The sequence below is a fragment of the Vanacampus margaritifer genome, chromosome 9, assembly GCF_051991255.1.
Source record: "Vanacampus margaritifer isolate UIUO_Vmar chromosome 9, RoL_Vmar_1.0, whole genome shotgun sequence".
NCBI classification, from domain to species: domain Eukaryota; kingdom Metazoa; phylum Chordata; class Actinopteri; order Syngnathiformes; family Syngnathidae; genus Vanacampus; species Vanacampus margaritifer.
The window spans coordinates 10,559,741-10,575,367 of record NC_135440.1 but is presented as its reverse complement, the minus strand read 5'-3'; the positions used below and the strand labels follow the sequence as shown (position 1 = coordinate 10,575,367).

General features: G+C 39.2%; 2 protein-coding genes across 2 annotated transcripts in view; both read left to right on the top strand.

The window, feature by feature from the left end:
• Positions 1-1,118: 1,118 nt before the first annotated feature.
• Positions 1,119-8,029, top strand: fbl (fibrillarin). Its single transcript, XM_077575357.1, has 9 exons — positions 1,119-1,265; positions 2,642-2,806; positions 3,111-3,242; positions 4,403-4,497; positions 4,568-4,738; positions 5,157-5,289; positions 5,592-5,704; positions 5,974-6,119; positions 7,258-8,029. The coding sequence occupies exons 1-9, from the start codon at positions 1,256-1,258 to the stop codon at positions 7,280-7,282; spliced, it is 990 nt and encodes a 329-aa protein (XP_077431483.1). The 5' UTR covers positions 1,119-1,255; the 3' UTR covers positions 7,283-8,029.
• A 430-nt stretch (positions 8,030-8,459) lies between these two features.
• dyrk1b (dual-specificity tyrosine-(Y)-phosphorylation regulated kinase 1B) overlaps positions 8,460-15,627 on the top strand; it is a 61,230-nt gene continuing 54,062 nt past the window's right edge. Inside the window, exon 1 of the mRNA XM_077575355.1 lies at positions 8,460-9,157. The gene's annotated coding sequence lies outside the window, so the exon portion shown is untranslated. The remainder of the gene's footprint in view (positions 9,158-15,627) is intronic.

Sequence of the window (15,627 nt, the reverse complement as noted above, 5' to 3'; positions counted from 1 at the left end):
GCCAAACAGATCACGTAGTAGAGAATGGCTCATGCTCATGAAATACCCGCATTTTCTTGTCGATTTTTATCCCTGATTGCAGGTCATTAATGTGGTTTATATTTGCCAGTGAAAAACATTAACACTTTAACAAACAATAAATTTGTAAAAATGGTTAGGTAGGCCAACGTTTGACCCCCCCACGCAAATTGCCCTCTTGTCAAATGTTTCATTTTTTTGCATGATTAAAATTAAAAATCACCCCCCCCCCCCCCCCCACACACACACATTTCCCCACCTGAACTTGTTTTGTGGTCATCAGATAAATGTAAATATCACACAACGGTTACATTCTCCACGTTACTCAACAGTTAAGGATGAGATGGGGTTGACCAAAAAAAAACACAAAACTTTTCTTACTTGGCACAGAGACAAAAGTTAAACTTTTTGGAAGGTGTGTATTTCGTTACATCTGGTGTAAATGTAAAATAACATTTTTGGAAAATGAACATCCCGTTCATCATGATGGTGGTAATCTGATGGTCGGGCGTTGCCTTTTCCCTTTAGGACCTGGACGATTTGCTGTGATTGATGGAACAACAAATTATGCTCTTTGCCATAAAATCCGGAGGGATGGTGTTCGGCTAGCAGTTCATGACGTCACCTCATCTGAAGCACGATTGGGTTCTGCAGCAGGTTACGGTAGTAGAATTACTTAATTTAAAAGAGCTACAAAATGAAGGTTTTAGAGTGGCCTATACTTGAATCAAATTACTAAATTATTTCTTACTGAATTAAATGCATTTTGCAAGGAAGAGTGGGCCAAAATATGTGAAAATATGTGAGATGTGAAAAACTCGCTTGGTTTCAATTGCTGCTGCTGCTGAGGGTGGGACCCCCGACACCCCCACCAAACACACACACACACACTCACACTTTTTGTTGTTGTTGTAATTTTATTTTTAATCTTACTTGAGTTATCTTTGTCTGATATTTACATTTGTCTGACTATCTTACTATCTTAAACATTTAAGTGGGATAAACTATGCTTTTTTTTGTTTGCCAGGGCTACGGCCAATAGGGGGCGATAACGATTTGAATATCCAGTCGAACATCCCTGGACAAAAACGGAAGAAGAATTTGAGAGACGGAAGAAGTTGTGCAGTTCATCCGGTGCTCGCACATGTGGCTGGCGATCGCGCGTACTCGGTAAAAGTACTGGAGAAGAAGACAGAAAATTTATTCCTCGACTCAGCTTTGTAAAAAACAAAGTATCATGAGGCCAGGTAGGGAAAACAACATTTGTTTTTGGATTTTATGTGTTGTTTAATTTATGCGTAATTGCTATCCAAATGCGCAGTTACACGTGGCCCTGCTTTTTCGTCAAGCTTACTGGATGATACAAGCTTTCGTTGAAAGTTTTAAACGCATCTATAAATGTTTTTCTTTGTTAGTTACGATGCACCGTGCTTTAGAAATTGTGTATGAATTGATTTTCGCTAGATAAATAACTGCTGATCCCACCGCCATGATGCCTTTACTCACGTGTTGCACTTATCAATAGTAACACTACTAGTGCGCAACGTAAATTGCAATTTAGAGTTTGCTGTGTGTGTATTTTTATTATTATTATTTACGAATATACATGTTAATCTGGTAAAGGTGAGCAGTATATGATTTTATTTGTATTATCATCGTAAATCGATACAAATGCTTAGTGTCATTACATTAAATTGCATTCTAAAATATTTGTTAAAGAACACACACCCTTGGTGTCAAGGTGTTTTTATTTTTTAAATATTTGCTTTGTTATGACTGGCTGGAGATATTCAAGTTAGCATTTTATGTGTTCATGTAGGATTTACTCAATTATAGGCAAAGGTTATTTTGCCGTGACTGGCAGCTCTCCGGTAAGTGTAATTTTGCCGTGAGCGTCTCAGAATCACCGGACTGAGTCATGTACGAGGCATGTGGTTCCTGCCTGCTTCACCCACTTATGTTTTCACAAGGTTTTTGTTATGTTTTGGTTTGCCATCGAAAATAGGCTGTTATCAGCATTCCTAACCATAACCCACAGAGCACAGTTGTCGGGCAAGTAGGAAACACACTTAGCATATTTTCAAATACAGCAATCACATCTATGGAAAATTCAGTAACTATTCAATTCTCCTAAACAGCTCATTTACAGCTCCTGTCCGCAAGAAATTTGTACTAATAAAAAAAAAAGTACAGAGTGGTTTTCGAACCCGTGACCCTGCACTTTCGCTACACGTTCACAGCAAAATAATAACTTTTTTTTTAAATTATTAGGTCTAAAAGGAAGTCCTCACAATCATGTAGTGAAGGTGTGCTATGTTGATTATATTATTTCTAACAAAGATCCTCTTCAATTGTACACTGTTATACCCATCATATTTTGACTACTACTTGCAGTTACAAAATGAGAACTGAGCCTAAAAAGTTTAAATGAAGTGCATTATTAGATTGTCACATGAGTTTTTTTTCTCTTAAAAATATAATTAAATCAATGTTAGCCATTGCTAAAAACACATTTCTAGCAAATATTACACATTTTTACTTATTCATTTACAACCTTTTATTTTAGCAGATACAATATAATACAATCCAAATGCGATTTCTGAATTAAATTGTTCTTGTACAGGTTTCAGTCCCAGAGGAGGTCGAGGCGGTGGTGGCAGAGGAGGGTTTGGTGACCGCGGCGGACGAGGAGGGTTTGGTGACCGCGGCGGACGAGGGGGGTTCGGTGACCGTGGCGGACGAGGGGGGTTCGGTGACCGCGGCGGACGAGGAGGATTTAGAGGAAGAGGTAAGACTTGAGGAAAATATATATTTTTTTTGTTCCCTCAAATTACTTAAAATTAATTCTGAAGAGTATAGAAACGTTCTGATTGTTCAGAATCAGAATAGCTTTATTGTCATTGTACCGTAGCTTGCAGACGTTTTGATTACATGTGGACATAAAACCTTTTTCTTAGGCCTTTTTGGAGAATGCAATAGAAAATTCAAGTTCAACTGCAATTGTTTCACTGCAAAAAACGTTTGAGTGTGTTTCAGTGCAATAGATGACGACAGCTAGAACTTGACGTGAGATGTCACTTTGTTTGCCCAAGGCGGGTTCAGGTCTCCAGAGGGAGGAGGATTCAGGGGCCGGGGAGGAGGCAGAGGTGCCCCGCGAGGAAGGGGCGGACGAGGAGGCTTTGGAGCAGGAAGGAAAGTCTTGGTGGAGCCACATAGACATGAAGGTTATTTCCTCCTATTTGTGTTTTTTACTCTAGCTGGCTTTCTATGTTAATTTGTTCAATAACCATATAAAATTAGAAAGTACTGTCAGCAACATGTCTGTAGACGTTGAGTTTTTATATTTTTTGGTCTCTTAAAAAGATAATACATCTGTTTATCCCAGTATACTAAAACAGATGTACAGTAATCCTCACTATTTGAAGAAGATAAAGACAGATTAGTTCTGTGTATAAGGGGAATAATTGAGTATGTTTACATGCAGACAACACTGCTTTTTAAAACCAGATATAGGCAATAATTAAGTTTTGTAAGGCCATGTAAACAACCCGAATATGCTCTTATTTGTTTGCCTTCTGCGCATCCTCTTCTTCACTTATTTCTGTTCGCAAGGAATCTCGGTCTTTGTAGTACAGGATCGACTTGTATGCACAGCACCCATGATTCGCTAAACAAGTCTCACTTGAATACATTGATTCCTCTGTGGCCATTTTCTGTCTCCATGGCCAAAATGCCACAGTGTGTATCTATTTATACACACATAAATACGTGAATATAAGTCCATGCTTTTGACGCGTAAGCCACTGGAAATAGCTTTTCTATGCGGCGTAATTTTGATCGTGATATTCCAATTGATCACAGTGACTGTATACAGGATTAACACGAATGTTTCAGAAACCGTAATTTTGACCTTAACACGACTATCGGCTGCATGTAATCGTCAGGGATTCCCCCTAAAAATGTTTATACTGTAATTGCCTATTTTAATGATAGAACGGTTAAGTATCATTCAAACTTCTCTCACAATAACCTAAATGTTTTACAGATTATTGGATTTTGCATGTATGTGCAATTACTCCTCTAACCCCTTATGTCAGTATAGTTCCTTTGCATCATAGGGTGTTTCTGAAAGGAAAAAATTGCAAATGGAAGATTCATATATGAATCTTAGCAGTTTAACATTCACAAAGTCACCAATTTCAGCTATTTGCTCAAATCTCACATATTTGCTGTCTACGCTCTTAATGTACGGTACAGATGTTATGCATTGCAATTGCAGCATCACCTTGAAATTGCCTATATGTGTTCATATAGGCGGTGACTTGGCCCTTGGGTAGATAATTTTTAGCTCATCGATGACGTTAACTCTTGTTTGTCTCCTTAGGCGTGTTCATCTGCAGGGGGAAGGAGGACGCTCTGGTGACCAAGAACATGGTAGTAGGAGAATCGGTGTATGGAGAGAAGAGAATGAGTGTGGAGGTGAGTCTGAAGTGCATTTTTCCCACTGCTGTTGCAGCATCCTAACCTGTGTTACTACTACGGTCATTAGGAGGGAGAGACTAAGATTGAATACAGAGCATGGAATCCATTCCGTTCCAAGCTGGCAGCGGCCATCTTGGGAGGAGTTGACCAGATCCATATAAAACCCGGAGCGAAAGTTATGTACCTGGGGGCTGCCTCTGGAACAACAGTGTCTCACGTATCTGACATTGTTGGGCCGGTGAGTGCTGTCTCTCTTTCACATTGTCACAACACACACTCATTTCTGCGACGTAAACGTGTGAATAATGTGAAATAATGAGTGTAATTGAAAAGAGTAGGTTATTTATTTATTTGCAGTTAAGAGTATTTCGGCCGCATTACTTGGTTTACAGCTGGCTTTACTTATCGAATAATTTAGCGAGCAGAGAGTTTTTGTGTTTTTATGCATCTTAAATGATTGATACTGAATAACTGTAGCCATTTTTTCCAAGTCCTGCCGAGGAGTCTGACATCACATGAGTTTTCTTATTAATGGGCAAAAACTAAAATCTTCACCCAGAAGAATCATCTTCCATATCACTTTGTGTAAATGTAATTAGCACATGTTAGAAAACAAAGTATTACACTAACTACACAACCAACATATTGTGTTGCAGGAGGGGCTGGTGTATGCTGTAGAGTTTTCTCACAGATCAGGTCGTGATCTTCTCAATGTGGCAAAGAAACGCACCAACATCATTCCCATCATTGAAGATGCTCGTCACCCACACAAGTACAGAATGTTGGTTGGTAAGTCACAACTGCTATAGAACGACTTAATGAGTTTGTCAAGTTCAGAATGTTTTCTTTTAAGATATTTTTTTTCATTGGATGTTTTTCCCCCCTACAATATTTTGATATTTAAATTGAGTATTTGGACAATTGCTTCATTGCATCCCTCTTGCTATATGCACTTGAGTTTGACTATTCAGTTGTCTCCACACTGCATCCCTGTTAACAACAGGTAATTTAGCAAAAACCTTTATCAGTAAGAAAAAAAAGTATAATGCCCTGCTTAGCTGCGAATATTCTATTTCTCTGTTCCTATTTAGGCATGGTAGATGTAATTTTCGCTGATGTTGCCCAGCCGGACCAGACTAGGATTGTTGCTTTGAATGCTCACAACTTCCTGAAGAATGGAGGACACTTTGTGATCTCCATTAAGGTACACTGATGATTCTTCTCAACATCAAAGAGGTTGTGGTGTTTGTAATGAGATAAAAGAAGGGAAGCAACGTAAAATTGATTGATTTAAAGTTGAAGTTGGCTAAAAATTTCAAGATACTGTATATTGAAAGGCATCTTGCGAACAATTACTGAGTAAATGTGGGTGATTGTGAACACACAGAAGAGTTCTGTCAGTTTAAATGTCCAAATCAGAGGGAGAGTTAAGAATCGCAATGACAAAACCATCTTTCAACTTTCTGCAAACAGGCTAACTGTATAGACTCGACAGCTGCGCCAGAGGCTGTGTTTGCGTCCGAAGTCAAGAAGATGACTTCAGAAAATATGAAGCCACAGGAACAGCTCACGCTAGAGCCTTATGAAAGAGACCATGCTGTGGTGGTGGGCATCTACAGGTATGTGATTGTCTTTGTACTTTGTCTATGGAGAGGCAATCAACATTACTGCAGACATTTTTTTCCCCCTACTGGGTTTAACAGCTCCATCTGGTGGACAAATCTTAAAACTAAATGGTCTCGTCAAATATATAGGTAACAAAACCATCTTTGCAAGTCAACAAATTATGCTCTTGCTACTCTTACCACCTGGTTTATTGTTACTCATATCTCCAAAGTAGCCTTTGTCTGGAACCACATTAAATTTAGGATGGAGAACAAACTGCTATGAACAGCAAATCAGCATTACTATTAATAAGTATCGAAATATAAAACAAGACAACAGCTACACAGTAAGCAGATGCTTGAAAACCAGAAATGGTTACGGCTGATATCAGCCATGACAAATATTTATACCAGCAATGTAATTTGCGCTATTTTGCACCACACAATTTTCACATCTACACAATTATAGGTCTCAAAATTACTCATTTTAAAACATCAGCTTAGGTTTGCAAAGGGACTGTTTTTTTGTCAAATTGATTTTGTTACATTAATGTAACAGCAGACATGTTCACACGAAAATTCTAATTTTGAATGGCAAAAAGTAGAGAAGAATAACTGATGCTTTCTGACACTTAACAAGAAATGTTTCCTTTTCACATTTAAAGAACCCATTCCAAAATCCTTCATCTTAGTTTATATTACTCTGACAGATAATTTTTTTACTGTGATATGAATTACAGGCCATATCGATCAGCCCTCATTCTTCATTTGAAGCAGTTAAGTCTGGCAAAAATATGGAAATGTTTTATTTTTTTATTTATTTTTTTATTATATAATCTTACATTTATGTACAAAGACTATTACATATTCATATTTTAAAACCCCTGAAAAATAAACGCCAACCTCACACAACCTCTTTAATTTCCGGCATTAGAGTAATAGTTTTAATGTTTGGATTGTATGTTTGTAAATGTTATTGTACAATACATAGTGAATATTGCACTGAATCTTGATTTGAAAAAAAAAAAGTGAATTGAATCGAAATCGCTTTCATAATAATGCTACCAAAGCTCAGCAGGTATTTGGAGGCGCCTCTCAAAATGGTCTTGAATCTGTCAAGTTTTTAACGTTGCATTTTTCTGTCCTTCCTTAGACCTCCACCAAAACAGAGCAAATAAGATGTTGACAGAACCTGGGGCAGCTGTACCATGTTCAACCGCCATATGTTTATTTACACTTTTCTGTCAATTTTGACGGTTTGCTTTTCATTTTACAACTGCACAGCCACTTGACTTTCTATCAAGAGACACATTACAAAACATTTGGGGCCAGTTCAGTTGGGTGGTCCGCTGATGGAAAATGTGTTTAACTGAATTGACCTATATTTCACACTTGATTCATGTATTTGTGTGATGAAGGTCTATTTGTGCTCTATTCAGTATAGGGCTTTGGGTTGACAGTTGTGATTCTAAGTTTGTTTTCATGTGTGAAGTTTTTTTTTAAAATTAGGATTTCTTTTACTCTTTCTGAATATACTTATTATGCTAAATCATTTGGTTTCTTTTGGTCCATTGCTTCTGATCCCATGAAACATACAGCACAGTATATACAAAGATTATAGTACCAAGTTTTAACTTGTTTTGGTTTGATTACGGACTTTCTGATATGTAGAAGGCAGCTTGTGACTCTTTCAAGATAAGTAACTCATACCGTCATAACTGCCCCTGTGTGGACATAAAAATTGACTAAACATCGAACTGTATTAGCAAGTTGCATCAGTTAGCAAGTATTAAGTCATTTAAAGAAAAAAAGCTTGTTACAGTTACTTGCATAAACATGTTTAAATTTGTTAGTCTGATGAAAGACTGTAAAACTGTCCAAGGACGTATGCCTTTTACACTGTAAATAAAACGTGTTTTAATTGAGCGGAATGTTGTTGAAGTGGCGTTTCCAATACAAGTTGATTTGGTAGCTAGTTACAGAAGACGTCCATCAACATCGTGACCGATTCCTCAATGTCCCTTGTCATCTCCGCAGAGCCGCGACAACAAACTCGGAAGGCCACAACGTCACTATTTTGGGACGACATGACCTCCGACACCGAGGACGTGTTGATTGGTTTTAAATTGCAATTTGCAACATGAACCACGCAGGCTTCTCATCGCTTCCAAACTTTTCCAAACAATATGTTTAACCATGACACTTTCCCGAATGGTTTTGTGAATTGATGACGCGTACTGAGCAGCCGTTATTATAGAATTTCTTGGAATCCTGCAACTATCTGCCGTGGATTTGTTTTGGCAGCCATTTTGTGGGAAATTTCTCTGGAACGCGCGGGACCGTGCTTGCCTGGCATCGGGAGTGCGCCCCCAATGCAGCCCCTCTCCTTCGACCGATATTAACATCACGGAGGGGCTGTCCAGCCCACAGCTAGCGTTAGCCGTGCCTACCAAAATTAAGGGAAGTTTTTCATCAATCTTTGCTTTTATGGTTAACCAGTCATTGGCTACCCCCTAAAGGCTGAGCAGCCCGGAGTATGCAGGCTGTCTTCCACTTTTAATTCCAATGTCAGTGTTTTATTAGCTAGCGTGTCAGCTAATAGCTATCCAATGTTAGCCGTTCACTTAACTAAAATAAGCTAACGGAGTTGATGAACCAAGTGGTTATTGCTATGCTCGTGGAATGATTTCATCGTATGTGTTCGCTGTGAAACCGGCCAAGAAGATTACATGGACAAACTGACAGGATAAGGGTTTGAGCCGAGGTGTCCGTGGTTGAGGCGGTGGGCTGCCCACCTCCCCTAAGGCACGGCTAAATGAGTTGCGCCGGTTAACAGCCCCCTTCCGACAACGCTCCTTTCGATCTTTGAAGAATAAGAATTAGCCGGAAATCAATATCGTCGGGATTTATCGTGAGTGTATTCTATCGTGTATTGGGATTTCTCTGGCTGAAGACGGGCGACTGGGGAGGGGGACTCTGCTCTTGTGGACGGAGGGAGAGTGGGGTTCCGAACATGGCTGCTACGCGGAACTTGGTTCGACACACCGCCTGAGGTAAGCAATAGCCGGTCTTTTTTTCTTTTGATCATACACCTGCATGAAATCGCGTTTGAATTTGTGCACGAGGCTTGACGATTGCTTATCAGCAATCGGTAGCATCACGTTAGTGGTCTCTGTCAGCCGGCCTCTTGTCATCTCTGCCACTGCTCATCAGAAGGGTCATGTTCGGGGGGAAATAGGCTGGCTGTGATACAACAGATTGCTTCGGACAATATAACTCGTTAATTGCACCTACTTGACAGTCTCGCCTAACCACGGAACCAGAGACGCGGAATATGATGAATGACTGTCACCCAGATTTCACGTCATGCGGTGTCCTCTAAGATTAGCTTTATTAACGCCGCCTCCATGTCGTTAATTTGTCAGACTTTCTAATGGCTAACCTACTGTTGAGTGGACTGTGCGAGTGGTTATAGTCGTAAATAGTCTGATTGAACCGCCCGTGCGTGTGTATGTATGTATGTGTGTGTGTCTCCATGCAAGTTTCAGTAATAGTGATACTGCGACCTGCCTCAAGTTGTAATGCACGACACCAGGCGTGGAAGAAGACGTTGCCGGTAGAACACATCGGAGGAAGAGATGTGGAATTGTTCATTTTACCGGCACATGATGGCCAATGGATAGATGGTCGCTCGTGTGCTTAAGATGATGTAGATGATCGATTTGGTGCTTCTTGATGTGTCACGTATGAGCCACACGGCTCTCTGGCTGTCCTCTGTAGATCCGCAGCATTTCATCTGCCATGGCAGCTAATGCTACTTGCTAGCTTAGCAACCGCATCAGCTCCAGCCCCTACCCTGCCCTGGAGAAGAGCCGGGAGATGCTGCTCCATGTACTTGTCGGAAGACTGCTTGTATTGGCCATTCTTGATGGGTCACTGAGATTTCTTAACACAGTTTCTTTCTCAGCGCAAGATGCTGAAATACATATTCATTTGAGTACTGTCAGTTAACCCAATTTCTACATATACCAGCATTGTCTTGCTGTTGGCCTCTTAGCTCATCCTGTTTTATTTTATTGCACTTATGTTTATCAAGGGGAGTGCTCAATTCAGTTTGTGCTTCGATCTCTATTATACTTCTAAATTGTGTGCATTACAGTACACAAAGAATTGGACTACACTATACCTTAAGGAGAGATGTCAAGAGTGACTGAGCTGAGGACAGGTGATTTGCTGCCATGCTGACTAGTAACTAGCAACATCTTTTTGTAGTTTTCCATATTTCTTTGGATTGGGATTAGAGCGAGACGATGTGTTGTTTTTTTTTTAGGGCCGATACCAATTAGTAGTCACGGAGGATGATAACCGACATTGGGAGGGAGCTGATATTCACATTCACTTAAAGGGAAATTGGCAGAAAAATAACAATAATAAAAAAACAGAAAATCAACATCTTTGTTTTAAAATTCTAACAAAAAGTTTAGGGATCTTCCAGGGTCATCAGCACGTCTTAAGAACGTAAAGGAAAACTTAAAACAAGTAAATAGTTTTCTACAGTAAAAAAAAAAAGACGTTTAAAACATTTCAAAATATCTGAAATGTTGAATCAGTTTTAATTTCCAATAAAAACAAGGTGCAGAGAGTTCCCAATAAAGGTCAGCAGTATCTCTTTATAAATAACTCAGATTTTGAATAAATAGTTGCCTGAAGTTAGCACAATTTTAAATCAATCTATTATTATTGACCTAAAATGTGTTTTCTCAAAGTAATCGAACGCCTAGTGCAGTGGTGTCAAAAACAGTTCTCAAGGGCCAGAGTCTTGCAGATTTAGGTCCCGTCCACACGAACGTCCATTTCAATGTATTCAATGTAAGTTTCTTACCGTTTGGGCAGTTCGGCCACACGGTGGCGCCTTTTCGGAGCTTGAAACCGATGACTTTTGGAACCGGGCTCCAGAGTGGAAAGATTTCAAAACGCGACCCGTACGTTCCAATGCAGACACCATAAGCGGGATACTCCTCCAGTTTGATGACATATGCTCCAATTCTCGCGTGACTGCACACAAACCGCCAGTCTGTAAACAATGGCGGATAGCCGTGTTGTAGTCGTTTTGCGTCACCTTCTTAGCTTTTACAGCAAAATACTGGAATCACCCGCCATTGTCACTTCTCCTGTGTTCATCTCACTAATGTATATACTACTGGATAGCCAATAGCCCATACACACCTGTGCAAGCCGTTCAAGCGACAGATCTTACTCATCCCTTCTCATGAGCAGAGTACTGTATAAATTATACTTACAGATTAGACATGTACAGCTCATAGGCTAGTATATATATATATATATATATATATATATATATATATATAATACTGTAAATGTATAGGATCGTATGCCGAGAAACGTTTCTTGGGAGGAGTAATATGGCGGCCTCGCGGCTTTAAAAGTCTTGGTCTATCGGCTATTCAGATCAGTGGTTCGTCTTCTTCGCTGATTCTTCTTTTACGCTTTCCGCTAACTCCCTATGGCTGCGCTACAGCGCCACTCCAAACTTGGCATATACATTACAGCCATTAGACGTCCTCAGTGTCTTCTTTTGGACACACGCATGTCTTGAAATGTTTCTGTGTGTGCGAGATCTTTTGAGAAACAAAGCCGGCTTTGCTTCCTTGTGAACAGGGCCTTAGGATGTTTCCCTTCTCCAACGCACCTGAAGCTCATCATCAAGCGCCGCATAAGCCTGATAACAATCCTGTTCATTGGAAACAGTAGTGTTGGAGCAGGGAACTATCCAAAACCTCGAGGACCGAGTTTGGACACCACTGGTCTAGTGCCATTGGATCGCTAGTCCAAGTCGTAGTAGTAGTTGTTAGCCAGTAGCCACCTAGTAAGGTGATCCTTATATTGTACTTAAACACAAACCAACATGTTCGGTGAAAAACATATTTTGAGCAGAAATTTGAATTGCACTGTCCAGTGGACTCTTTGAGGTCAAACACGATCAACACTCAAATCAACCTGATTTGTTACAGGGTCAAACTGTTGGCGTCACACATTTTCTTAACATAACGTAACTTTATTATATTTTTTGTATGATCTAATTGACATACAGTTAAAAAAAATACCACTGTTAAGATCTAAGAATAAAAAAATAAAAAACACACCCAAATTTAACTGTAATAATCAGCAGGGCTGGACTGGCTATCTGGCATACATACAGGGCAGATGCCCGGTGGACTGGTCTCTTTTGGGGCTGGTGCAGTGCTTTTAGATTATTATTTTCCTACATTTTACCCCAAGAGACTGGCCCACAATTTAATCCATTAATCTATTTCAAATATAGATAGCAAACTGAAACATCATCAATAAACATCAGTGGCAGAACTACATGTTCGACAAGAGTAACCCATTCAGTCAGTTTGGACAAAAATATTGGAACATTGAATGCAAGTACACCCATTTCATCTAGCTACCGGTGTGTATTTTACTTTCTCATATGTCTTTTAAAAAAAAAAAAAAAACAGTTTTATTACTTCTATGGAGTGAAGCCCCGTTTGCACTGCACAGTGCCTTCTCTGCTCGGCAAGGCTGTACATATGATTGATGCGTTAACTTTCAATTGGCAAAAGCAGGCACAACAAGTAAAACATACTACAGCATGGTATTTCTAGTACCTGGTCTGCCAGGGTTCCAACTTCCAAGTGGTGCACAGCTTATACTATGTTAGTGAATTTTGAGCAGATTCAGCGACAGGAGTGACACACGCAAACTTCATGTCTTGGACAAGTCACCAGTCAATCGCAGGTGATTTGTGAACTGGGAAGTCAGTGGGAATTGCGCCAGCTGCTCGAGTCAGCTTTGTGAACCCCTACTAACTACCCTACCACTGGATGCCCCATTATGTAATGTTTGTTTTGCTAAGTGACCCACTAAATCACCATCTAATATTGGTCAGGACTACCTACAACTACTTTTCAGACTTGACTCGACAGAGTTGTGTCTCTTGCATCACAGAAGAAAACCCTTCATGAAAACGTGTCAAACATGTACAGTCATCCCTTGACTTACAATAGCACCAACTTGCGTGTTTTTTTCAGTACGAGACAGAGACATTGTTCGGTTGTGGTAGTCCCCCCCATCCCCCCGCCCCCCGATTGCGCTGTCTTTTGTTGGTTAAAATTTTTATTTAGGCGCATCTTGAGTGCAAAAAAAAAAGGATAGCCACACTCACAATGGACTTTCAGCTGTTTATTGAACGGACAAGCAGCCAAATACACACAAACAAAATGAAAGCATTTTGCAAGGAACATAGAGCAGATGTTATCACTGAAATAACATTATGCGCCATTCATATTTATGATGCAAATAAACCCCATTTGTTGAAAGTTGAAACAAAAATTACACGAGAAATGAGCGTTACGTTAACTTGTAACCCCAAAACTGTGAAACGTGAGATCCTCATAGACGGACCAAATTATATTTTAACTCTCTTACCGCCAAAAATGTCAATTGATGTTAAGGACACGCTCATTGTATACCGCCAATAACGTCAATTGACGTCAACTACTTTTTTTTTCTCTCAATGGGCAGTGCAACATTTTGTGCAAGCTGGAATTATCTAAAAACACCCACTAACTACTGTATGTTGTATCTCTTTTGAATGGGCTCCCAGTGTATCAAATGACATGAGAACATGGCAGAGCTTTAGGAAATAGAACATTTTCAAGGATGACAAGAATGATCAAAACGTTTGTCACATTAAATCTAATTCACAGAAAATATTAGTGTCAAGTCATGTGAAGGTGGAAAGGAAAATAGGGCTTGGCGATATTGCTGAAAAATTGATCAATGTAAATTGGTCATTAGCCAATATTAGGAAAGATTTTTTATTTTATTTAAAATGGATTAAAGATACTTTAGAATAAAATACAATCAGAGAAAAAATACAATTCATATTACAAGATATAAATACAAGTACAAAAAAGTAGGCAACAGGCGAGTCCGTATGCACTTTGTATAGTCACATGATTAAATGAAAGTGCTATGTTGCCTGTACTGCGTTCAGCAGGAAATTCAGAACTTATCAAAGGGGAAATCAAGTCAAAAAAATTCTTTACAATAATAAGTTCTATGTGGCACCACTAGTCTAAATACGGTACTTGTAGTCTGATTAATGTTGGTGTCTCGTTGACTCAACTATGCAAGCAATCAATTATATTGTGATCTACTTAGATGTCCCCTCAAAAAGAAACAAAACAAAAAGAAGAGCTCATTACCGGTGACAGCCAGTATTAGCGGTTATTGAAACCTAGACTTTTTAAAACCACAGCAAACCGGTAATCGGCCTACTTTTTGTACCTTTTTGTATTTAAGCCTTTAAGAAAATCTTACTGCTGTGTAGATACTAGACGTGTCAGTCGATTAAAATTTTTAATAGTAAATAATCGCATGACTTTAAAAATTAACTCATGATTAATTGCAAATTAATCGCACATTTAAATGTCAATTTATATTTTCATTTATAATAAAATGTAATATTTTTGTTTTGTTTTCCATACTCTTGTTAACATAAAAGTGGGAATAAATGTTATATAATATGGTTGCATTTTATCATCTTATTATTTCATATTTAATAAAAAAAAATTAAATAGGTACTGTACTGTAAAAAAAACATGGCATAATTGTGTTTGTAAGACAATGATGACAGCTCAGTGCATTTTTCTTTTCATATTAAGAGCTGACAATTTTTTAAAATGAAGTAACTTGTGAAATCCTGTACATTTAAAAAACTGTAAAATAAAACTTGACCCCATGCATTGTTATTTAATGTATTACTGCTAAATTGTGTTACAGTGACTCCTTTGAACGACGTTGAATACTTTTATTTTGTTAAATTCTCGGCTGTGCATTGATTGTAAAGTGACACCGCTTTACTGCAAGCCTGAAGCCAGAGCCGCTCTGCTGCGAGCGGGCCAAAAAAGAGCATGACAATGTGTTACACTTACGAGCCATTTTTTGAAGTTGCTGAATAAAATACGCCTCACATCTAAAAATCAAGTGGCTTGGAGTCACTCCAACTGACAAGACGGCGTCCATTCGGCTCTTAGTTCTCACAGGGTTTGAAAGTGTCACGGACACCTCCTGGAGAGTTGCGCAACCTAGCTTGTTGCTAACGGCTAACCGAGTGCGTTCTTTCAAAGCAGGGAAGCGGCGGTAGTGCTACACAGTCTAAATGGCTCCTCCACGCTAACATGCTGCCCCTTAAACATTGTGTGTTTTAGCTCCAGTCTAGTACAGTGCATTTCTATTGGGTAGATTTGACGTGGACGTTTCTGCTGCGTCATGACTGGAATTCCCTTCAGTAGAGGCTTTCCAAATAAGGGGCGGTCGTTAATCGAGCGTTATAAAAATGAGTGCCGTTAAAGGCACTTTTAAGTTAACGCGATATTAACGTGATAATTTTGACACCCTTAGTACATACTTTTTTTCCCCGCCAGTGATATACAAATTGCCTCTTATTGGG

Coding starts and splice junctions, on each gene's coding strand:
- fbl (XM_077575357.1), top strand. Junction 3,243..4,402: donor GGAGCCACATAGACATGAAG/GTTATTTCCTCC, acceptor TTGTCTCCTTAG/GCGTGTTCATCTGCAGGGGG. Junction 5,290..5,591: donor CAAGTACAGAATGTTGGTTG/GTAAGTCACAAC, acceptor GTTCCTATTTAG/GCATGGTAGATGTAATTTTC.